The 25,382-nt window shown below is 44.2% G+C and overlaps 2 protein-coding genes across 13 annotated transcripts in view; one reads left to right on the plus strand and one right to left on the minus strand.

The window, feature by feature from the left end:
* Positions 1-5,936, plus strand: part of LOC111184283 (uncharacterized) — a 9,289-nt gene extending 3,353 nt beyond the window's left edge. The window contains 7 exon segments of the mRNA XM_089895428.1: positions 603-707; positions 1,930-2,061; positions 2,857-2,941; positions 3,055-3,118; positions 3,561-3,653; positions 4,445-4,626; positions 5,922-5,936. Of these exon segments, the coding sequence (XP_089751554.1) occupies positions 603-707; positions 1,930-2,061; positions 2,857-2,941; positions 3,055-3,118; positions 3,561-3,653; positions 4,445-4,626; positions 5,922-5,936 (676 nt within the window).
* Positions 1-25,382, minus strand: part of CDK5RAP1 (CDK5RAP1 mitochondrial tRNA methylthiotransferase) — a 93,646-nt gene that overhangs the window by 25,731 nt on the left and 42,533 nt on the right. For 5 of the 12 annotated variants that reach the window (XM_089896703.1, XM_089896702.1, XM_089896705.1 and 2 more), the window contains 5 exons: positions 23,352-23,517; positions 9,738-9,825; positions 4,752-8,959; positions 4,214-4,295; positions 1-3,693 (listed from right to left, as the gene is read on the minus strand). The exon at positions 1-3,693 is cut by the window's left edge. Coding sequence is in view for 11 of the 12 variants with exons in the window: in XM_089896702.1 (XP_089752828.1) it covers positions 23,437-23,517 (81 nt within the window). In the remaining variant the exon portion in view is untranslated. The other 7 variants (XM_089896695.1, XM_089896700.1, XM_089896697.1 and 4 more) reach the window with 7 other exon arrangements.

Here is a 25,382-nt window from a genome sequence, read left to right on the forward strand (position 1 = left end):
GGCATACAGCCTTTGGGGAGCCCAACCCATCCAGGTCTTCCTCCAGCACTGGAACTTGTTGCTGCCCACTCCAGTGGGCACCAGGTAAGTCACCAGCTTGTACCTAATGTTCAAAAAGTACATAAAACTCTGGGTTCCTCTTAGCTCAGGGAGATGCGAGGACCTGAGGCCATCACGGGGAGCAGAAGTTTCATGTCCTCCTTCTTGGATGCTCAGCAGGGCAGGTGGTCCCTGAGTGGAAGGCGGTGGGATCACCAGCCGCCTTGCTCTCTCTGACTCCTGCCTGCTTGCATCTTTTTTGCAGAACCCTTATATTTGAATTCAGACCTGTTTAATGTGCACGGACAGGTCCTCCACTGTATTCTCCTCATTTTGTAGAGGGTGACACTGACGCCTGGAGAAGGAAAGGGACTTTCCCAGGTCTTCAAGGCTTAGAGGCTGTAACTAGAGCCCAGTGTTCTGCAGCTGGGCTGAAGGGTCAGGGAAGGGGTTGTCCCAAAGCAGCCCCCACCCCTCCTGGGGTCTGCCCCTATTCTAGCCAATACAGACACACTCCACACAGTCACAGGCCATACAAACAACACCCCCCAACCCACTCACAGGTTGGTCACAGAAGATGCCAAAGGCCCTGATGTCACCCTACAAATCCTGAGTGACAGCTTGCTGCAAGTCACATTGCGAAGCAAACTGTGCCTCTCGCTCTAGAGGTGAGTGTGTGCTCCATTGCGAAGCAAACTGTACCTCTCGCTCTAGAGGTGAGTGTGTGCTCCATTGCGAAGCAAACTGTACCTCTCGCTCTAGAGGTGAGTGTGTGCTCCATTGCGAAGCAAACTGTACCTCTCGCTCTAGAGGTGAGTGTGTGCTCCATTGCGAAGCGAACTGTACCTCTCGCTCTAGAGGTGAGTGTGTGCTCTGGGGGCTTCCTCTCCACCTCCCTCGGTTCCAGGCAGCCATGCAAGGCTAGCAAAATTCTGCTGCCTATGTCACCAAAAGGGGTACAATAATCCTTTCCACTTGGGCATGTTTCAAAGTCACTTTTTTGTGATGGGGAAACTGAAGCACCAAGTAGGAGAGGGACCTGCCCAGGATCACACAGTGAAATCTGCAGCAGAGGCTGAGATAAAACCCTCTGACTTCCATGTCAGGGGACATGTGCCCCATCTGAGTAAAAGGCAGATGCTTTCATGGGATGATCCAAGGAGGGTCTGGTTCAAGCTCACCTTGGGGTCCACCACGCCTGGACGCCAATCCCACTTACCATCCAGGCAACTTGAGTAAGGGCGTCTGTCCTCTGGGCCTCATCCACAAAGTGTTATGATCCAGTCCCCTACTGCCCTTGGCTGTTGTAAGAGTTCACTGCTAATCTAAGAGCTCAGACCGCTCATGAAACTGTGGAAGATGACGCCAACCTGGGGTTGTAAACACAACAGCCAATAAAGGGAGTGATTTGCACGTGAAACAGGAATATTCTTACATGTCCCTTAGGAATATGCCCACTCTCTTTTTTTGTGTGTGTGAAAGATGGCATTCTTTGTCTAGCTTCCCTTTTTAATAGAAAAGTGAGCACAAAGAAATATTTTCTTCACCCGGATGTGGGCACAGAGAAATATTTCTCTGCTATACAATAAACATATCATCACCCTTATAATGATGTGCAGTAAAAATGCAGCTTGACCCCTGGCCTGGTGGGGACCGCAGCAAACAGGAGAGGATGTGGCCCATCTCAAGGTCACATCAGCCGTCTGTGAGGATGCTGGCCGAGTTTCCAGATCTTTTAGGTTTTCCAAAGTTTGAACCCTGTATTTTTAATGAACTCTTCCAGTTTTTCATTTGAGCCCTCCAGACAACTGCAGGCCCCACCAGCCTGGGACTTCTGGACTCAGTCTTGGGCTGCGGCTTGGAGCCTGCCCAGACATGCTGCCCCTACAGGATCCTGTGGTTCAAAGTCACCAAGAACATCTGCATCGGGGTACGGCTGGAGCAGACGGGGAACAAGACCAATGTGGCCTTTGAGGAGTGCCACACCCCACCAGGATACCTGAGCACTGAGGTTCTGGAGCAGTGAGTGCCTATCCCCCACCACTCCTGCACCCAGCCCTTCACTGAGACTCTCCCCAGAGAGTCTCAGTCTTAGGCTGCCTCTCCCCAGCCTAAGCTGTCTAGAGTGACCAAGGGTGTCAGGGACAGGGTCATCTCCAAGACCACCAGCTGTACACACCACCCAACATTCACATTGAATGTTATGGCCAAAGTGTGCATCCACGCAGGTCAAATCTTGGCTTGGCTGCTTGCTAACACCAGGAGCCCTGGTCAAGCTATTTGGCTTCCAGGAGCCTCAGTTTTCTCACCAATAAACAGGATCACAGAACTCAGCCAGCATGGGGTGGTTGTGGGGAAGAGATGAGCTAACCCCTGTGAGCTACTTAGCACAGAACCTGCCGCATAAAGTGGCCATTGCTTATGATTCTTAATATACCTAACAAAAAAGCCACCTCCTCCAGGAAGCCTTCTATTAACTTCCACTCTGGGATTTGAAAATCCCAGAGACCTTTATTAGAGAGAGAAATAAAGCAAGAGAGGCATAAAGGGACAATCAGGAAGAAATAAAGTGGAGGAGGACAAAGTCTAGAAGAGAGAAAGCAAGAAAGCAAGAATGGAAAACAACAGAAAAGGAAAGGGGAGAAAGAGGAGAGAGGAGAGGAGAGGGACACCAGGCGGGCAAGGAAGCAGCCACCCTGAGCTTCCCTGTTCACAGGTCCACTGGGGCTTTCCTCAGCCCTGCCCTGGACTCCCCTCTCTGGCCTCAGTCTCCCCTTCCATAGTGTCTCAGACCCCACCTGCTCTCCCCGCCTCTAGGATGGACCCCCTCTGGGTGAACAAAGCTCTGGGTTTAGTGACAGATGTCCTGGATGAGGCATTGCCCTTCCTCCTACAGAAGATAGTAAGTTGCTCATTCCCCCCGCCCCACCCCCTGAGAGAGGGGTGTGACCCCATGGGACAGCCCCTTGATCTCACCCTGACCTCAACAATGACCCCCTCATGCCTTCCCTCCAGGGGTGTCCCCTGGCCACAGCCCTGCTCAACTCGCTGCTGGAAGACCTGTTACACATCACTCTGTGTTCGTAGCTCCCAGGCAAGGAAGGGGCTTATCTGCTGTCCCCCTACTGTGTGCCAGGAACTCTTCTAGGCTCTGGAAATATGATGGGAAATAAAACAGACAAAGCTTTCCCACGGGGAGCCTACTTCGTAGAGGAGGGGGAAAAGGGCATTATGCCTTATGACCTTGGTAAATCATTTCCCCCCCGAGCCTCAGTTTCCCAGTCTGTAAAATGGGATTAATCACAGGCTCACAGAATGGACTGTTGTGATAATACATAAAACCTGGCACAGAGTTATGGCTCAATAAATGCTCATTGTTACAAGAAGCTGAGCCCCAGCCCACAATGAACTTAAAGCTAAGCAGAGAGGAAGAAGAAATTTCTCGCTGCTTCAGTGCCTCTCCATGCCCTTCCCTCCATCCCCCAGGGAGGCTGAGCCCCAGTTCCATTTCCTCATTGCAGCCCCAGCCATCTCCGGCCCGGAAGATTTCCAGCACTATGTCACCAGCACAGAATTCACGGAGGAGGCCATCCTGATGAAAGTCCAGGTGAGCAGCCCCTGGCCAGGGCAGACCCTCTGAGGATGTCCACTGGTCTGGGGGAGAATGGGCACAGAGGAAAATGAGGTGAGGCTTCTCTGGATAGGAGGCAGAGGAGAAGGAGCAAGCGAAGGAAGTGGTGGGCAAAAGAGGAGGAGAGAGGGGAAGGGAGAAGAAAGGGCAGACCAGGCAGGCCCCACCCTCCGGAGCTCACACTGAGCCTGGGAAGTCCCGCTCAACCCTGGAAAGGTGGAGAGGCCACGGGGCTGTATGTCCCACAAGTGAAAATTAGGCTCCAACAAAAGGGCAGGTGGGGTGGCTCAGGAACGGCAGGACCGTGTGTAGCACCCAGCTGGAAGGGACCCCTCAGATGGGGAAACCAAGGCCCAGAGAAAGGATGAGGCTGGCTGCCCCTCTCCTCCATGGGATGGTAGCAGGTGAGTCAGGAGGACAGGAGGATTTGAGTGGATAGGAAGGAGGCACTGTTAACAAAGTCACGGAGAAAAGAATGGGGTTACATGAGGGAGAAGCAAGGAAGCGTAGCTCATGGGTTCAAAACCCAGCTCCACCTCTTACCATGTATAGGCTCTTGAGAAAGTCACTTCACTCCTCTGGGCCTCAGCTTCCTCATCTATCAAATGGTTTCCATCTCATGGTGCTGTTGTGAGGTCAAAATGAGATTGTGCCTGTAAGTGTTCAGCGCTGTGTCTGGCACATAGTGAACCCTCCATAGGTTAGCTGTAACCAGTTTTTGCCTGAGGAGACTGTTCCCTCTGAATTTCTCCTTCCTCCTTCATTTTTCTAAAGCTTATGACCCCTGCAGCCCAGGCCAGAGAGCCCCAAGGCCTGACCACCTAGCCCCCAAGCCCCTCCCAAAGTTAGCCCCGGGCAGCCTGGCAGACCTGGTCTTTTCACTGGAAACCTACAATGACATCCTGTCCTGCCTCTACACCAGCAAGGAGATACATGTGAACCTCCAGGACCCCACGGTGAGTGTTTGAGAAAAGGAAGTACATTACTGCTCTACTTTTCACATGAAGAAACCAAGGCCCAGGTGGCATAAGTGCCTTCCTGGGTGGGCCTAGGTAAGTCACTTCCCCTCTCTGGACCTCACCTGGAGAACTCTTATTCAGCTTTCAGAACCCAGTATAGAAGTTCCTTCTTCTGGAAAGACTTCCTTGAACACCCCTTTGTTGTTCCTCTCTTCATAACATTTATGCTGCAAACATGTATTGAAGGCCTACTGTGTGCCATGCCCTATGCACACAGGGTCCCTGCCCTTTCACAGATCAAAGTCTACTGGAGGAATAGAAACTGAACAAGAAAACAGATAAATAAAATAATGTATCTTATTTAAAATAAGCAGAGCAATGGATCAGCAAGTGTGTGATGGAGGTGAGAGAGCTACCCTGGACACTGTAGTCAGCGAATACATCTCTGAGGAGATGGCCTGAATGGTGGCAAGGAGGCACACACACACACACACAGACACACACACACACAGAAGTCAACGGGAAGAGCAAGTTCCCAGAGTCGATGAGGGCATCACATGAGGGAGAAATACAGATAGATCACTGCTCAGAAGCCCCCAGCAGCTCCTCATCGTGCTCTGAATAAAGTCCAGTCTCCTCTCTGCAGGCCCAGGGCCTCGTGAGGTCTGGCTCCTGCCCACCTCTCTAGCTCTGTCTCTTCACCCACTATGCTCCAGCCACACAGGATGGGCTGGTGCTCACCTCGGGGCCTTTGCACATGCTGTCTCCCTGCCTGGAACACTCTTCTCTCCACTGTTGGTCTCTGTGCAAATGTCATCACCTCAGAGAGCTGCTCCCTGACCACCACATGTAAATATCTAAAGTAAGCTTTTTCTCTCTCCCTCACCCAAAACCCTCTCTCTCTTTCTACTCTGTTCCCTTCGAAATACTGATCTCACTGTGTATATGAGTAAAGTTATATATGGGAAGTTGTCTATATACATATACACACATATGTATATTTGTGTGTGTTCATTTATTTAACTTTGTGTGTTCACTGTCTCTCCAGTTTGGGGACGGGGACTATGAACAGTATACTCTCTGAAGGGTACACAGGGTGTGCTCAGTAAACACTGAAATATGAAATCCCAAGATCTATATCTGGAAGAGATCTAATGTTATTGCTCCATTATTAACATGGGGAACCCAAGGCCCAGATAGGGAAAGTGACTTTCCCAAGTCACCCAGCAGGTAGGATCAGGACTGGAGCCAGGGCTCCTGCCTCCCCATACTGTTCCCTCCTTGCCACACAGGTGTGGCAGCTCTGAGACTAGAAGTGAACCCTGTGATTTCATGTCTACAGAAATTCTTACACCAGTGGATGAGGGTACATGTGCAAGGGTGTTCTTTGCAGCTTCACTTGTTACAGGGTGAAAAATAAAGTTAACCTAGGTGTCCATCAATAGGGAATTGGTAAAATAAGTCAGGTAATGGCTATATAAGGTGGAATTCTATGCAGCTGTTTAAAAGAAAGGGGTTGTTCTATATGTACTGATGTTGAGAGGAACAAACAAGGTGCAGGACCATCTGGTTAGAATGTTCCCATCTATTCATTCTTCTATGTGTGTAGAAAACAGTCTGTCAGGATATACTCCAAAATGTCAATAGTGGTTACCCCTGAGAATAGGATTTAGGAGAAAAGGGGAAGAAGTGTTGGGATGGACTTTCATTTTTACTGTATACATTTTATAGTGTCTTCTATAATGATTTACGACTTTCAAAAATCAATGGATTGGGGCTTCCCTGGTGGCGCAGTGGTTGAGAGTCCACCTGCCAATGCAGGGGACGCGGGTTCGTGCCCCGGTCTGGGAAGATCCCACATGCCGCAGAGCGGCTAGGCCTGTGAGCCATGGCCACTAAGCCTGCGCATCCGGAGCCTGTGCTCCGCAACGGGAGAGGCCACAACAGTGAGAGGCCCGCGTACCACCAAGAAAAAAAAAACAAAACAAAAAAACACCTATGAAAGGTCATAATCCTGATGCCAACCAAGGCAACTGTGGCTCAGCTGGGCCTATTAAGGCCTCTTCACACAGAGGCCATTAAGAATTCGTCCCTGCCTTATGACCTGCAACTGTGATCCCAGCCAAGCCTTGGCCAACCTTGAAAGGGCCCTCTCCTTCAAGAGTCAGCAGGTCAAATCACTTAGAGCTTGGGAACAAGCACTGTCCTTGTGCCCAGCCTGAGAAACCACATCTGCATGAAACACCTTCCCATGGATCCTGGATTAGCAGAATTCAAAGGCTGCCCCACCTCCTAAAGCTAAAGGACAGAGACACAAAGAACTGGGAGGTCCCAAGGGCCGTCAGAGGTTGCATCCCTGATGTGCCCCTTCCCGACCTCTGGAGTTGGGTTCATTCTCTGGGTCCAAAGAATCAATGGATGCACTGAAATCAAAGTTCACCCACCAACAGGTGTCACAAATTTCACCTAAAAGATGATTCCATTTCCCTCAAATGTCCAAGAAAAATAAGACCCAGGACAGTTGAGTTTTGTCTTCTGCTTATCATCAAGTATAGGTTCTACTTAGGTTCTGCCCTCTGGAAAAGGTCAATGTCATTTGTTCTATGCATCTAACATTCCAGCCAATTCCAAAATGGGACCTTTGGCAACTGAAACTGTAGCTGAGGCTCACAGTATGAGAGCAGTGAAGTTGGGGAGGGCCCTGCAGCAAAATGCTGAGCCTGAAGGCAGGGACCCAACCCAATCCCCGCCCCAGCCCCTACTCCCCCACTTCAGGCATTAACCATCCCATCAGTCAAAATCGCCTCCCTCTCCCACACTCTTGCACTGTAAAGCTGTGGGAATACCACAGCATGATCATAACAGGACGTACAAAATCACAAAACATAGAGTGGTAGGAACCTAACAGAGGACTGGGCCTTCTCTAAATTATAGGAAAAACCTGAGGCCCAGAGAATAGGCTCTAGAATTTGGGGAGCCATTAAATGAGACAATAAGTGAGAAGGAGCCTGGGCTAGAGACTGGAAAATCCTGAATACAGATGAGCACCACAGCAGGCTACTGACACCATTCAAGCCTCATTCCTGAGGCAATTAGGGAAAGGAAAAGGGGCTGAACAAATCATGTAACAACCATGTTTAAAATCCCCCAGGCCTGCATTCATGCTCTTGCCTGCCTGAGACACTGTGTACTTTCCAATCCTCCTGCACCCATTTGGATCCTTCATATCACACACATCTGATACAAAATGTCACTTGACATGGAGGCCATCCCTGAACACCCTGTCCAAAGGGACCCCATACCCTCTCCCTCAGATCCCCGCTCTAGTATTGGTCACTCAATGCTGAGTGCCAACTATGACCAAGGCATGACACTGGCACCACGGAGTGAATCTCCCAGGCTTCAACCATAACACCTAAAAGCCTGCCATAGGGGCCGGCCATGTATTCACTTCCATTAAGTCTAAAGTACAATCCCTGTGAGGCATTACAACGATGACCATTTCTCGACCAGTAGGACGTGCCCAGCACAGGTCTAGACACTCAACGGACAATACATAAGAAAACAGAAAGTACCGACTCACCCGCCCAGGGAATGCAAATCTAGGCCATGAGGAGAGGCAAGGTTTTGGACCCACTTCTGTGAATCCATCTGTATTAAACATCCTGAGTATAGATATATTTAAGTACAAAGAAATACAGATATTAATGATGGGGAAAGAAAAAAAAACTAGAAAAGAACAAAAAGGAAATATCTGAGTCAAGCATGAGATCATTAGAAAATTCTCAAAAAATGTAATGGTGTACAAAAATGCTTATGAAGGTACTGTTAATTTTTCAAAAGCAAAATAAAAATTACATTAGGTCTATGCAAACAAAAAAAATAAAAATAAAGGAGAAATACCAGTGCCGTCACTCAGAATCTCTTTTCCCTTCTTCATACTTCTCTGAACTTTTCCTGCCATGTGGGGTCTGTATTTTATAAACAGAGAGCAAAATGCGTATGAAAGGAAGAGAAATTATTCAATGGAGGCCAGAATTCCACAGATAAGATGAGCCTTGCTTGAGCTTGCTTGAGAAGAAAGTCATTCTAAGGTTGGGAGAACTGTGAGTTACGTACAAACATGCATACACACACATGTTACTTGAAGCACTACTTAAATGGAGGAATTCACCTGAAAAATGAAGATGTGTGGCTTCTCTTGGAAAATCAGAGGTCTGGGGGACCGAGCCGTCTGCTTCAGGGCTAATCAGCTGGACAGAGCAGTGCTTCCTCCTCTCTAAGGGGCTCCTCTCTCCGTCTCCACAAACCCTGCCACTCCCCCACAGTCCTGCAACATGGAGGATGGGAGGTCAACTGCCCTTTGCCTTCATGCTCATTCACTGGGGTGCTCACACAGGGCCACCTCACTCCTCAACATCAGAACCAGGCCTCCAAAGACACTGAAATTGATGGTAGTCTCACATGATAACAGGGATTTTTCTCTTGTTCTCTCTCTAGACCCACTTTAACCAAAATACATCCCCTGTGCCTGGAAGTCCCCTTCCTCCAGATCCTAAAAATTTCAACACTGCTGTAATTTTGTCCCGAGAAATGCTCAAGGAAATCATCACTAAAAGTGCCAAGCAGAGCTCTGTCAAGGTAAGCCTTACCCACATGGCCCCTCCACTCTCCTCTTTGCTTAAGTCTAGTCTATCAACCTCTAAGTTTGAGAAGGTAGAAATACAAGTAGGTTCTGGAACATTCTTCCATAGATAAATATGAGGAAATGCTATGGGATACATATTTTCCCTTAATGGTCATATAAGTGGGTCCTTGTTTACACTGGGGAAAAGGAGAAAGCAGGGGCACAGGAGGACAAATGTTTTCTGAGTGTCTCCTATGTGCCAGGTACAAAGCCAGGTGTCTTTACATGATGTCATTTCGTCCTCACAACAGCACTGAGAGGTAGAGCTTCTTATTCCCACTTTACAGGTGACCAAAGTGAGAGAAGCAACTTACCAATAGTCAAAGCATATGCAAGGGGGTGGGTTTATCTACATATGAGGTATTCACTTGCCCCCCGCCCCGAAAGCGGTAGAAGGCAGTAGTTACAACAAAATACTAACCTTAAGTCCTCTCTGTGTCAGGCTCTATTTCAGCAACGTACAATGTTTCCTTACCAGAGTCTCCCAAAATCATCAAGTGCAGAACTATCTGCCACAAGAGCATAGAAAGAAACGGGCTTTAAACAGGATGAGGAGTAACAGAAAATGTGTCTCTGTGTTATATGCCCCACTGTCCTTCCGAGAAAGGAAATGAGATAAAGGGAAATGTCTGGAATTAGTGTCTGTGTGGTCATATCACCTGTACCAGCACCCAGCAAGGTGACCAATGCATACTGCAGGATCAATAAATATTTAAATAAAAGAACCAAGCAATGCATGGATATCTCGCAATGCAACATCCTGCAGTCCTTCTTCCTCTCCACACTCTAAATGATGACTTCTTTACAACAGATGAGTAACCTAGGTGCAAAGATCACCAAAAGAGTCTACAACCACCTGTCAAGAAACAAAATCCATGCCACCTACTGGGTTGACATGGAAAAGGATGGTGAGAAGTTTGCCACTGGGCAGACGGTGAGTGCTAAGTAACAAATCACGACTGAGCTGTGAGGAGGAACTAGCAGGAGCAGAGGTCACATGGAAAGAAGAATGTTCTGTAGGGGGAACTCGTACCAAAACCCTGGGGGCCACAGTGCCTGGGTGTCCCTAGGAGGAGGAGACCAACCAGGCTGGTAGGCTCAGCCTTGAGGGGAGACTAAACAGGTGGTCCCCTGAGACCCAGTCATCTCCACTCCAGGCCTCACCTGTGACCTTGTTGGTCATATCACAATATGACATGTTTGCTGAGTAGCGTGGTGAAGGTATTTTTTTAACTCATGTTTGTTTTATATTAATGCAGGATTTAATCATCTCCCATGCATGCAAGATTTCAAAAGACAAATTGATAGTGGACATCAAGATTGAGAGGTACTTGTCTGTAACTACAAACCCCTCAACATTCGTCAGCACAGGAAGCAATATCAAAAACCCAATTCAAATCCCATGCGAAGAGTAATGGAGAAGGCCCTTGGGAAATACTTGGATGATCACAGGGAAATCAGAAGGAAGTTTTACTCATGTGCTCTTATTCACCTTAAATTTGCTCTTTCCCCTCTGTATTTAACATTTTAAGGGCATATGGGGATATATGTATACATATAGCTGATTCACTTTGTCATACAGCAGAAACTAACACAACATTGTAAAGCAATTACACTCCAATAAAGATGTTAAAAAATAAAAGTAAAAATAAAATTTTTTTAAATAAAAAATAAATTTTATAAGTGACTTTAAGAAGCAACTGAACTGGGACTTCCCTGGTGGCATGGTGATTAAGAATCTGCCTGCCAATTCAGGGGACACAGGTTTGATCCCTGGTCCGCAAAGATCCCACATGCCATGGAGCAACTAAGCCCGTGCGCCACAACTACTGAGCCTGCACTCTAGAGCCCATGTGCCACAACTACTGAACCCGCATGCCACAACTACTGAGACCACATGCCACAACTACTGAAGCCCATGAGCCTAGAGCCCATGCTCCACAACAAAAGAAGCCACCGCAATGAGAAGCCCGCACACTGCAACAAAGACCCAACACAGCCAAAAACAAATATATAAAATTTTAAAAAAGAAGCAACTGAACTAATACCTAAACTCTACTTTAGAACTGGTTAGTAATTTTTATTTAAAAATAATTTTTCCTTGTATTTTGTTTCCTGACAGCTCTCAATACAGAGTGACACCCCCTGAGGCTGTAAGTCGACTTGATTTTCAAAACATTTATCTATAATAGAGGAGAAATTATTTTAAAGCCAGGCACTCAGTGAAACGGGGACTCTGCAAAGGAATAGATCACAGGCACAATGTGGAGCAGGACTGCAGGCTCCAAACCTAGGTTCTCTCTGGGAAGCTCTTAAAACTTGGTTCCCCAAGCTCAGTACTGGAGTGCCACATTCAGTCAGTGACCTAAAGGAAGGCCTAGAGTCTGTGCTTTTTTTTTTGAGTCTGTGCTTTTTTAGTGTTGGGTGATTCTCATACACCAAGAAGTCTTGGGGGGCCACTGGAAGGAAGAAAAGATGATCTAGATTCTAATTTTGCCTTGGCTCACAGGAGGATATCCAGCCTCCCATAGCCTCACACTTCCCATCAGAGGTTTTCAGTCCTTGTTCTACAGAGCAAGCACATGGAGCCCCAGAGGAGACCTGGGAGGTAGGCAAGTGGGGAGAGCAAGGGTGGGACCCAGGGACCAGGCTCCAGAAAGAGATATGGAAACTTACAGAAGGTTCACCAACCACCTCCGCATTTAAGACATTTGATCTCCCACATGTTCACACTTTCATTCAACAAACATTTAGTGAGCATCACTACGTGTCCAGCCCTAAATCTATAACATGAAACGGTGATGAGGTCGCAGACTCCAGGAGTGACCCTCTAGTTTAAGCAGGAGGACAGGAACAGATTAAAACCATAAATAAATAAGCCACATCATTAAGAGTCTGGTAACCACACAATGGACGGAGGCACACAATGGGTACCCAGAGGTGAACAACCTTATGTCTATGTCCCATATGTCAGCCGTGAGATAGTGGGGAGTCATGTGAGAGGTAGACTCTGGGAGTCGGTGCAAGCCTGGGGTTGCTTCATCTTATCTGTACCGGGCAGCTATGTGTTAGGCCAAGCTCTGTGCCAGGGAAGGATCACAGAAGGCATGAACCCTGACCCCATATAACTATCCACCTGACAGGGAACACAGACACTCATGCAAATAACTGTCAATTGAGCATGAAGAAGACAGAGTGGAGGAAGCATGAAATGGAAGGCAGACTGTGGGTTCACTGAGAAAATGATGCCTGGACTCAGCCCTGAAGAAGGAGCAGTTTACCAGAGGGCAAAAGTGTGTACCAGGTAGAGGGAACAGGATGTGCAAAGGGTAGGTCGCATGGACACATCGGCCTCTTGAGGGGAATGCAAAAGAAGGGAGGTAAACATAGCACCAGCGAGGACGACCAGATCAGGGAGGGACTCAGAATGGATCCAAAGGAGGTACCATCCATCCTCCCCAAAATACTGAATTCACATTTGGCCTGAGGGCACGTGGCTGTACCACCGTGCCTACAGCAATGTCTGGAACATAAAAGGAGCCCAAAAAACACTGGTAAAGGAGCCACCCAAGGCATCAAAACCTACTGAAGGGCCTTTGAAAATTCCCAAAGAATTAGAGGCCTGAGAGATAGATTAAGATCCACTTCCCCTCATAGCCTTGTTGAGTACCAGACTTCTTCCACCAGGAAAAAAGCCCATATATACAGGGGCACCTAAGACCACTTTCCCTGATGTGAGGACTACCTGGGGGACTAGCAGATATACTAACAAAAATGCTCTACCCATCTCTTTCAGATGGACGAGGTGCAAAATGTGATACCTGTGGTTCTGAAGAAATTACTGCTTGCCACTGTTGGTATGTGGAACTAATAATGTGAACACCTACAAGAGTCAGTGTCACAAGAAAGGTACAAAGATGGGAAACCACACTCCAGGATGTGACACGGCGTCTGATCACTGTGATTGAAAAGCACTTTTTTGTTTTTAGATAGGGACTTCAGCATCTTGAGATGGCAAAACATGAAAAACAAATCAAAATGTCCCTTCTACACTTCCAAATGAAATCCAGCCCACTAGGTGTTTTCAGAACAACATCATCATGACACTTAGAGGAAACAGGGACCAAGTCACCTAGTCACATAGATACTGGGGTTTGAGAAATGCAAGAGTGTGAGTTCATAACCCTTATAACCATCAAGAGATATGATGCAAAATGCCATCTGTACATATTTATGATGAACTCTAGGGGGTTCAATGTACTGCAAATGAAATCAAAATAGCAGGGCTTAATTCTTCTGTTTTCTCAAGGTAAGGAGGGGAGACATGCCGGCATATCTCTTGGTATCAACTCTCGGCACATATAATGCCCATCAGATTTCCAGTTAGTTCTAGGGTCCTTGAGAACTCACCCTCACACACACAAAAGACTGGGAGAGACTATGTCTTAACTCAAATCCCTCCGTTGAATGAGCAGGGGAGAGATTTCTCCTAGAGCCATACACTGCCCAAAGATATCCTCCAGCTGACTGTGGCTAAAACAACCCAGCCTAGTCATTGTTTCTTTCAACTCATATCATAAGATGCTCCTTCTTTATTTCAGAAAATTTAAATCAATGGAATATTCCACCAGTAGTAATCTCCAACTCACTAAACAATGCCAAGGTTCAAGTGCTTAAATCGGTAAGAAAAAGAAATATAAACATTTTCCTTTCACGCTAAAGCTCACTCTGCACTTCAGTCTTCAGAGTAACAACGAGGGGCCAGTGGGCCCTGGCATCACAGTCTGTTCAGGGCTGTCCCACCAGCTCCCTCTGGTCTCCCCACTCTTTCCTAGGCAGATTTATTGCGTATTGCTCCTTCAGTTACCATGTAAGTCCTAACCCTGAGATTAGAAACACCCCCAGTACATATGCCTAACTCATCTACACTGTCACCTTGTGACTATTGGAGTCTCTCATTCTCTGCCACCCTGACTCAAATTTCCCCTTCTTCCCATCTATCTAACCCTACACTCAGAGAAAACTGAAAAGAGAACTTGTTTTCTGAAAAACATTTAAAAGAAGGGAGTTTTCCATACACAAAAATAAACTCAAAATGGATTAAAGACCTAAATGTAAGGCCGGACACTATAAAACTCTTAGAGGAAAACACAGGCAGAACACTCTATGACATAAACCACAGCAAGATCCTTTTTGACCCACCTCCTACAGAAATGGAAATAAAAATAAACAAATGGGACCTAATGAAACTTAAAAGCTTTTGCATAGCAAAGGAAACTAGAAACAAGACAAAAAGCCCTCAGAATGGGAGAAAATATTTGCAAACGAAGCAACTGACAAAGGATTAATTTCCAAAATATACAAGCAGCTCATGCAGCTCAATATCAAAAAAACAAACAACCCAATCCAAAAATGGGCAGAAGACCTAAATAGACATTTCTCCAAAGAAGACATACAGACTGCCAACAAACACATGAAAGGATGCTCAACATCACTAATCATTAGAGAAATGCAAATCAAAACTACAATGAGGGGTTTCCCTGGTGGCGCAGTGGTTGAGAGTCCGCCTGCCGATGCAGGGGACACAGGTTCGTGCCCCGGTCTGGGAAGATCCCACATGCCGCGGAGCGACTAGGCCTGTGAGCCATGGCCACTGAGCCTGTGCGTCCGGAGCCTGTGCTCCGCAACGGGAGAGGCCACAACAGTGAGAGGCTCGCGTACCGCAAAAAAAAAAAACTACAATGAGGTATCACCTCACACCGGTCAGAACAGCCATCATCAAAAAATCTACAAACAATAAATGCTGGAGAGGGTGTGGAGAAAAGGGGACCCTCTTGCACTGTTGGTGGGAATGTAAACCGGTACAGCCACTATGGAGAACAGTATGGAGGTTCCTTAAAAAACTACAAATAGAACTACCATTTGACCCAGCAATCCCACTACTGGGCATATACCCTGAGAAAACCATAATTCAAAAAGACACATGCACCCCAATGTTCATTGCAGCACTATTTACAATAGCCAGGTCATGGAAGCAACTTAATGCCCATCAACAGACGAATAGATAAAGAAGTTGTGGTACATATATACAATGGAATATTACTCAGCCATAAAAAGGAACGAAATTGAGTCATTTGTTGAGAAGTGGATACATCTAGAGACTGTCATACAGAGTGAAGTAAGTCAGAAAGAGAAAAACAAATATCGTATATTAACGCATGTATGTGGAACCTAGAAAAATGGTACAGATGAACCGGTTTGCAGGGCAGAAGTTGAGACACAGATGTAGAGAACAAACGTATGGACACCAAGGGGGGAAAACCGCAGTGGGGTGGGGATGGTGGTGTGCAGAATTGGGCGATTGGGATTGACATGTATACACTGATGTATATGAAATTGACAACTAATAAAACCAGCAGTATAAAAAAACCAACAGGGCTTCCCTGGTGGCGCAGTGGTTGAGAGTCCGCCTGCCGATGCAGGGGACACGGGTTTGTGCCCCGGTCTGGGAAGATCCCACATGCCGCGGAGCGGCTAGGCCCGTGAACCATGGCCGCTGAGCCTGCGCGTCCGGAGCCTGTGCTCCGCAATGGGAGAGGCCACAGCAGTGAGAGGCCCGTGTACCTCAAAAAACAAACAAACAAACAAACAAAAAAAACCAACTAATACTAAACTTTCTTAGGGTTATTTGTATGGAAATATGTGTATATAAATGTTTCAGACATTACATGAAATTTCTAAAAATCTTATATGTTTTGGTATAATGTTATAAGTCATAATTCTAGTTATTACTTTAAAATGTATATCTCAGAAATAACTAAATTTCCTTGTCAATTGCATTATTATTAACTTTCATCAACTGTTTAACTGTGGTCATTTTTAAGTCTTTTGTCATTTACAGACAGTTCTGAGTATACCCTGATGCTTTTGCAAATATGTTCCTATAAAAGGGTTTCATCTTCAAGGAATTCATGGAAAAGACTCTGACAAGTACAGGTTTCTGGTAACTGACTATACTGCTGAACTGAATGAATAAGCATTTTCAGAACTTTAATGGAAAACTGATGAATTCATAAAAGTGCTAACAAAAGATCAAGATGAAAAAAATTAATTACGTGGGACTGAGTGAACTGATGAGGATGATTATAATTTTTGTGACTTTCTGTTTGAATAAAAAAAAAATCCCACAAGGACTCAGAGACAAAAAATATACAAATCAATTTTCACTGCAAAGTAAAGGAGCTGTTACAGTGGAGGATTCCTGGACTGAATGTCAATATTATGACATAGTATGAGTGTGTTTCGTGTTTGGTAATTGCAATTGTTGCTTTTGTTGTGGTCATCCATTTACAATGCTTGGTGTCAGTTTATTTATCTCTTGTAAAAATAAAATACAGCGTGTATATGAAAAAAATAAAATAAAATAAAATAAAAAGATAAATGAGGTAATGCATGCAGGAAGCTTATCCCTGGTCCTAGCACATAGTGAGCACTAAATACGTATTACTTATTTTTGGAGATTAATATGAACTTTCTTGTAATGGGATGGAGGCCAGAAGAAGGCAAAATGTTTTGTGAACTTCATTCTCAGGAATAAAAGAACAAAAGTGCGTTGGGACATATATCCACCCTATGACCCAGCAATTTTAGTTCTGGTCATTCACCAATGAGAAATACAAAATATGTCCAAAATGGGCAAGGATTTTCCTCACAGCTTAATTCATAAAAGCCTAAAACTTGAAACAACTCAAATGTCCACCAACAGGTGAATGGACATACAAATTGTGATATTTTCATAAAATAAGATATTAATCAGTAATAAAAAGGAATGAACTGATGTGTACAACAACATGGATATATTTCAAAACATTATGTTGAGCAAAAGAAACCAGACACAAAAGTTGCTTATTGTATAGTCTGTATAGTCTGTAAATGAATTTCTGGAACTGGCAAAACTAAGCTAATGTAATAGAAATTGGAGCAGTAGTTGCCTTAGCGGAAGGGTTGACTGGAGAGGTGCACTGGTAACTTTGTGGGGTGATGGGAAATATTCTATATCTTGATTGGGATGGTAGTTACGAAAGTGTATTGTCAAAACACATCAAAATATACACTTAAAGTATGAGCATTTAATTTTACATAAATTAAAATTCAATAAAAAATAACTCCCAAGAAAATGCAAAAAAATATATATAAAAATCCTAGAAGATAACATAGGAGAAAATCTAGGTGACCTCGAGTTTGGCAGTTACTTTTTAGGCACAACACCAAGGGCACAATCTAAGAAAGAGGTCATTAAGAAGTTGGACTTCATTAAAATTAAAAACTTTGGCTCTGTGAAAGATGAAGTTAAGAGAATGAAAAGACCAGGCACAATCTGGGAGAAAATATTTGCAAAGCATATATCTAATAAAGGATTGGTATTCAAAATATACAAAGAAGAGACTTCCCTGGTGGCGCAGTGGTTAAGAATCTGCCTGCCAATGCAGGGGACACAGGTTTGAGCCCTGGTCCAGGAGGATCCCACGTGCCACGGAGCAACTAAGCCCGTGCGCCACAACTACTGAGCCTGCGCTCTAGAGCCCGCGAGCCACAACTACTGAAGCCTGCAAGCCACAACTACTGAAGCATGCAAGCCACAACTACTGAGCCCGCGTGCCTAGAGCCCTACTCTGCAACAACAGAAGCCACCACAACGAGAAACCCTCACACCGAAATGAAGCATAGCCCCCACTCACCCTGCCAACTAGAGGAAGCCCATCATGAGCAGCAACGAAGACCCAACACAGCCAAAAATAAATAAATGAATAAATAAATAAATGTATATAAAATATACAAAGAACTCTTCTTTTTTTTTTTTTTTGCACCACGCTGCGTGGAATGCCGGATCTTAGTTCCCCGACCAGGGATCAAACCCACATCCCCTGCAGTGGAAATGCGGAGTTTCAACCACTGGACTGCCAGGGAAGTTCAAAATATACAAAGAACTCTTAAAATCCAACAATAAGAAAATTAACAACCTGATTAAAAAGCAGACAAAAGGGCTTCCCTGGTGGCGCAGTGGTTGAGAGTCTGTCTGCCGATGCAGGGGACACGGGTTCATGCCCCGGTCCAGGAAGACCCCACATGCCACAGAGCAGCTGGGCCCGTGAGCCATGGCCGTTGAGCCTGCGTGTCCAGAGCCTGTGCTCCGCAACGGGAGAGGCCACAACAGTGAGAGGCCTGCGTACTGCAAAAAAAAAAAAAAAAAAAAAAAGCAGACAAAAGATCTAAACAGACATCTTACCAAAGAGACACAGATGGCAAAGAAGCATATGAAAAGATGCTCAACATATGTCATTAGGGAGCTGCAAATAAAACAACAAGATAGGGCTTCCCTGGTGGCGCAGTGGTTGGGAGTCCTCCTGCTGATGCAGGGGACACGGGTTCGTGCCCAGGTCTGGGAAGATCCCACGTGCCGCGGAGCGGCTGGGCCCGTGAGCCACGGCCGCTGAGCCTGCGCGTCCGGAACCTGTGCTGCGCAACGGGAGAGGTCACAACAGTGAAAGGCCCGCATACGGCAAAAAAAAAAAAAACAAACAAAAAACAAAAAACAACAAGATACTACTACACATCTATTAGAATGGCTAAAATTCCAAACACTGACAACAACAAATGTTGATAAGGCAGGAACTCTCATTCACTGCTGGTGAAAATGCAAGATGATGCAGCCACTTTGGAAGACAGTTTGGCAGTTTTTTATAAAACTAAACATACTCTTCACATATGACCCAGCAATCACGCTCCATGATATTTACCCAAATGAGTTGTAAACTTATGTCCACACAAATACTTGTCACAGATGTTTTATGGCAGCTTTATTCATAATTGCCAAAACTTGGAAGCAACCAAGATGACCTTCATTAGGTGAATGAATAAATACATTTATCCAGTGTAGTATATCCATACAATGGGATAATATTCAGCACTAAAAAGAAATGAGCTATAAAGCCATGAAAAGACATGGAGGAACTTTAAATGCATATTACTAACTGAAAGAAGCCAATCTGAAAAGGCCACATAATGTATGATTCCAACTATATAACATTCTGGAAAAGGCAAAATTATGGAGACAGTAGAAAATTCAGTGATTGCCAGAGGTTGGTAGGAGGGAGGAATGAAAAGAAGAATTTTAGAGCAAGGAAACTATTCAGTATGATACTATAATGATGGATACAAGTCTATAAATTTGTAAAACCCCACAGAATGTATAACATCAAGCGAGAACCCTAGTGTAAACTATGGACTTTTGATGATAATGGTAAGTCAATGTAGGTTCATCAATTGTAACAAATGTACCACACTGGCGTGGGATGTTGATAGTGAGAGAGGTTGTACATGGGCACGAGGCAGGAGGTATATGGGAATGCTCTGTGCTTTCTTGTTATTTTGCTGTAAACCTAAAACCGCTCTAGAAGAACAAAGTCTATTTTTAAAAGAAAAAGAAGATCTTGAATCAATAACCTACCTGCCACCATAAGCACTAGAGAAAGAAGAGCAAAGTAAACCCAAAGCAAGCAAAACAAAAGAAATAAAAAGGATTACAAAAAAATCCTATGAACAATTTATGCCAATAAATTAGATAACCTGGTTGAAATGGACAAATTGCTAGAAATACACAACCTACCAAATCTGACTCAAAAAGAAATGGAAAATATAAACAGATCTATAACTAGTAAGGAGACTGAATTAGTAATCAATACATTCTATTAACATGGAGTATTACCACTGATTGACATTATTCAACGATAAAAAAAGGAATGAAGGACTAACACATTACACAACATGGATGAACCTTGAAAACACTATGTTTAGTGAAAGAAACCAGACACAAAGGCCACATATTGTATTATTACATTTATATATTAAGAAAATGTCCAGAATAGGCAAATCCATAGAGACAGAAAGGATAGTAGTGTTTGCCAAGGGATGTTGGGGGGAGTGGAAAATGAGAACTGACCACTAACAGGCATGGGGTTTCTTTTTGGAGAGATGAAAATGTTCTGGAATTAGACAGTGGTAATGGTTGCATAACCTCATCAATTTACTAAAAACCACTGAACTGCATACTTTAAAATGGTGAAATTAATGGTAGGTGAATTACATCTCAACGAAAAGGGAGAGGGAATCAGTCAAAGTGGCTATATAGGGTTATAGTAACATTAGACAATGTGGATTTCAAAGCAAAAAATATTACCAGGGGTAAAGAAGGTCACTTCATGTTGATAAAGGAATCAATTATCAAGGGAACATAAAAATCCTAAATGTGTATTCATGTATTAACATAGCTTCAAAATACATGAAGCAAAACACTGTAGAACTGAAAGAGGGAAAGAGACAAATCCATAATTATTTTCAAAAATTTCAATACCCCTCTCTCAGTACCTGATAGAACTTGATAGAGAGTAGGCAAGGATATTATAGGTTTAATGTGAACTGACTGACATTTACAGAACACTACACCCAACAACAGCAGAATACATATTCTTCTCCAGTGTACACCGAACATTTACAAAGACAGATCATACTCTGAGCCATTAAACAAGTCTCAATAAAATTCAAATGATTAAAGTCATACAAAGTATGTTCTCTAACCACAACGTAATTAAATTAGAAATCTAACACAAAGATCTCAGGAAAATCCCCAAACATGTAGAAATTAAATAACCCAGTTCTAAATAACCCATTGGTCAAAGAAAAAAATCAAAAGGGAAATTGGGAAGTATTAAACACAACATGTCAAAAGGCATGACAGGAAAATCCATGGTAGCTTGGGGATAGGGGATCAAAGGCTCTCGAGGGATTACAAAGGGACATGAGAAAAATTTCAGGGGTGATGAATATATTCACTATTTTGATTTGATGATGGTTTATACATAGTTATATACATAGGTCAAAACTTACCAAACTACACACTTGAAATGTGTGCATATCAGTTGTATGTCAATTACACATACTTCAATAAAGCTGTTAGTAGTGTACATGGTGTATAACCATTTGTATGAAACAAATACACACACTAAACACCATATATACAGAGACTATATCTGAAAAGACATATTAGAAAATGATAAATGTGCTGGCTTTTTTTTTGGGGGGGGGGCCACATCCTGCAGCATGTGGGCCCTTAGTTCCAACCAAGGATCAAATCCGTGTCCCCTGCAGTGGGAGCACGGAGTCTTAACCACTGGACCACCAGGGAAGTCCCAAGTGCTGGCTTTTTAAAAAGGAACTAGGGGATTAGAAAAAAGTGATGGGAAGGAAACGGACCAATTACAGATACCTACTGTATTGTTTGAATTATTTACCACATGTATGTTTCACTTTTTCATAAAAAGTAAAATAAAATTTCCAAAAAAGAATTTTTCACATATTTTGAATGAAGAACTGAGATGAAGAGCCATAACAAACGTTTCTTGAGTAGAAAATGGATCTTGAGGGCAGAAATCAACCCCCTCAAGCCATACCAACAGGTGAGGAAGATGTTCCTAGCCTGGGATTCCCAAAGGCTACCATGCAGGTCAGTGGAAGGGGTCAAAGGAGATCATAGCCAGACACACAATAAAAGCCTCAGCATATCCTAATATACACAGTCTGTTTTAGAAGCAAAATCTTTCAATGATCACTCTCATTTGTTAAGATTTTACTATAGGGGCTTCCCTGGTGGCGCAGTGGTTAAGAATCCGCCTGCCAATGCAGGGGACACGGGTTCGAGCCCTGGCCCGGGAAGATCCCTCATGCCGCAGAGCAACTAAGCCCATGCGCCACAACTACTGAGCCTGAGCTCTAGAGTCCACAAGCCACAACTACTGAAGCCCATGCGCCTAGAGCCCGTGGTCCGCAACAAGAGAAGCCACTGCAAGCCCACGCACCACAACGAAGAGTAGCCCCCGCTCGCCGCAACTAGAGAAAGCCCACACACAGCAACGAGGACCCAACACAGCCAAAAATAAATAAATAAAGTAAATAAACTAAAAAAAAAAAAAAAAAAGATTTTACTATGTTCCATAGACAGTGCTAAATTCTTTACAAGTATAATCTCACCAAACTCCATATGAGATAAGCATTTTACTATTATCCCCATGTCACAAGAGAAAATCAAGGCACACAAGAATAATAAAGTAACTACTCAAGTTCACACAACTCTGAAGCAGTGGAGTGGGGAATTCAACGAAAGTCCTTCTGTCTCCAAATATTCTACACTACCATCTTTTGGATTTTTTTTTTTCATGATCTCCACAGAATGACATAATCTTGGTAGTGAATGGGCCAAAAATGACTCCTCAGAGCCTACTATAAGGTAATGATGCTTTCTAAACTCCAAGTGCTGTCAGACCTGAAGGTAAAGAATGAACTGACAGGGTCTTCCCTGGTGGCGCAGTGGTTGAGAATCCGCCCGCCGATGCAGAGGACACAGGTTCGTGCCCCAGTCCGGGAAGATCCCACATGCCGCGGAGCGGGTGGGCCCGTGAGCCATGGCCGCTGAGCCTGCGCGTCCGGAGCCTGTGCTCTGCAGCGGGAGGGGCCGCAACAGTGAGAGGCCCGTGTACCACAAAAAAAAAAAAAAAAAAAAAAAAAAAAGAATGAACTGACAGGCTAAAAAAGGGGTCCATGAGGGAAATTCTCAGGTAAAATATGAGAATAAAGTGAGGAGACAGGCAGCTAAGTCAATGTTATCAAACCAAAATGTTAGAAAGATCTAGAGCAGTTTTTGCTAAGCAAATGGTTCTCTCCACCTTCGCCTCCCCTTCAGTCTCTAATTCCTAGGGTACATGGGAGAAAACCAGAGAGGTTTTCTGGTAGAAATCGGGCTGGGAAACACTTAATCCAGAAACTATAGGGAAAATCTCAGAGACAATAACCAAGGCAAAAATGAAGTAAAAGTAGATAAAAAGGGACCACTTTAGTTTAGGTAAATTTAATGACTGTAAAAGCTGTTCACAAAGGAGCAAAGAAATGCATTTTCCATTTCATAGAAAGTTGCTTCACCACTTACAGCTTGTCTCCAAAGCGTCTCTTTCATTAGTGACCAGTCATCTCTCTCTTCCTGCTGGGAAGGAATGAGAGGCCAACCACTCAGGTCAGCAATATGCTGCAGAGTCCTTCAGAGTGGTCCTGCAGAGAACATGTCCTTTAAGTGTCTGAGAGCTGGCTGAGGTGATCTGAAAGAAAACCAGTCAGAAGAAGGCAAGGTAACCAGGACTGAACTACAGGGACTTAATGTGAATCATCCAGAGGAGAGGCCACCAAAAGGAATCTAATGGAGATAACAGGCCAGCAGAGACTGCATGGTTCCTCTGTGCCCCCAATGCTTAGAGGAAGAGATGTTTGATACAATGCTAATGCATATAAGTTAAGAAGTCCAAAATAGGTCATTCCCAAACAGCCACGTCTCCCTTTTCTCTTGGGAGATGGCTTCTTCCCAGAGGCAATCATAAGGTTCAGGTGTGAGCTGCCTATCACAGACCCTGCCCCTCCTAATCCCAGAGGTAAGCTGTGATCCAGCCTGTACCAGTCAAATTCCTCCTTAAGATATTTATGGCCAATATTTGGTGAGAAAGGCTCTCTTTTTTCTCTAATTGAGAGCTGAAAGCATGTGACCCCCAAAATTACCAGAGGCCTCATTTCTGACCATAAGAATGAGTCAGTCCATTAGTTAATATTTATTTAGTGCCTATCGTGTTCTAGGAATTGTCCTACGTGCTAGAGATATCAAGAAGAACAAAACAGACGTTGTTCCTACCCTCAAAAGAGCTTTCAAGAGAAGACAGACAATATATAAACAAACGAAAATTATTTCAGGCACTAAAAAGTGCTATGAAGATAAAATGGGCTAATGTAAACAGTGAAAAAAGCAAGGCAGAGGGAAGCTGCTTTCAGCACTACAGTAGGCCTCTCAAGGAGATGACATTTAAGAGAACTTGAAGGTTTAAAAGAAGGCAGCCAGGCAAAAATCAAGAGCCTCCTAAGCAACACAGCATGTGCGCAGTCCCTGACACTAGAACTAGGTCTGAGGGGCAAAAAGGAGGTCACCAAGACTAGAGGAAAGAGAATAAAAAGAGTACAGGGCATATGAGGTTGGAAAGGTAGCTGGGGAAGATCACAAAAGGCCATGGACACCCTGCATTTTATGCTGGCTCCAATGAGAAATCACTGTGGGGCTTAAGCAGATGAGTGAGTGATCTGATTTAGAAAGGTCACACTGACTTCTATGGGGCAGAACGACTAGAGGGCAAGAATGGAAACAGGAATATGAAGCCTCTGAAATTCTCAGGTACTGTTGGTGGGAGTGTAAACTGGTACAACCATTTTGGCTATTTCTATCATACACACCCTGTTACACAGCAATTCCAAACCATATACCCTATAGAAATGAATATATACTTGCACTAAAACACAGGCATAGTCGTAGCAATTCTATTCATAATAGCTCCAAACTGGAAACAACCAAAATGACCAATATATAAATTGTGGTATATTCATATAATATGGATAAATATAATCATGGATGAATTGCACAATATCCATGCATCAAAAATATACACTGTATTAGAGCAATTATACTCCAATAAAGATGTTTATATATATATATATATATATATATATATACACACTGTATGATTCAATTTTATATCAAAAACAAGCAAAACTGAACTATGGTATTAGAAATTAGGATGCAGGGGAAAAGAGTAACTGGTAGGAACATGACGGGGTTTGGGGAGTTCTGAAAATATTTTGTTTCTTAATTCAGGTGGTATTCACATGGGTAGGGTCACTTTGTGATGATTCATCAAGTAGTACACTTGTGAGCAATTTTCTACATTTATGATATGCTTCAATAAATAATTCATTTTCAAAATACAGAAACAGAAAACCTGTGAGGAGGCTGCTCTAATCTACCAACCAAGAAATGATGATGGCTTAGAGAAGGAAAGAAACAGTCAGATCCCAGATACATTCCACAGGTAGAGCTGAAACAGATGAACTACTGATGGGGAGTACAGGAAAGTAAGTATCTAGGATGATT

The sequence above is a fragment of the Delphinapterus leucas genome, chromosome 15, assembly GCF_059928025.1.
Source record: "Delphinapterus leucas isolate spDelLeu-1000000601 "Yukka" chromosome 15, BTC_Dleu_Yukka2, whole genome shotgun sequence".
NCBI classification, from domain to species: domain Eukaryota; kingdom Metazoa; phylum Chordata; class Mammalia; order Artiodactyla; family Monodontidae; genus Delphinapterus; species Delphinapterus leucas.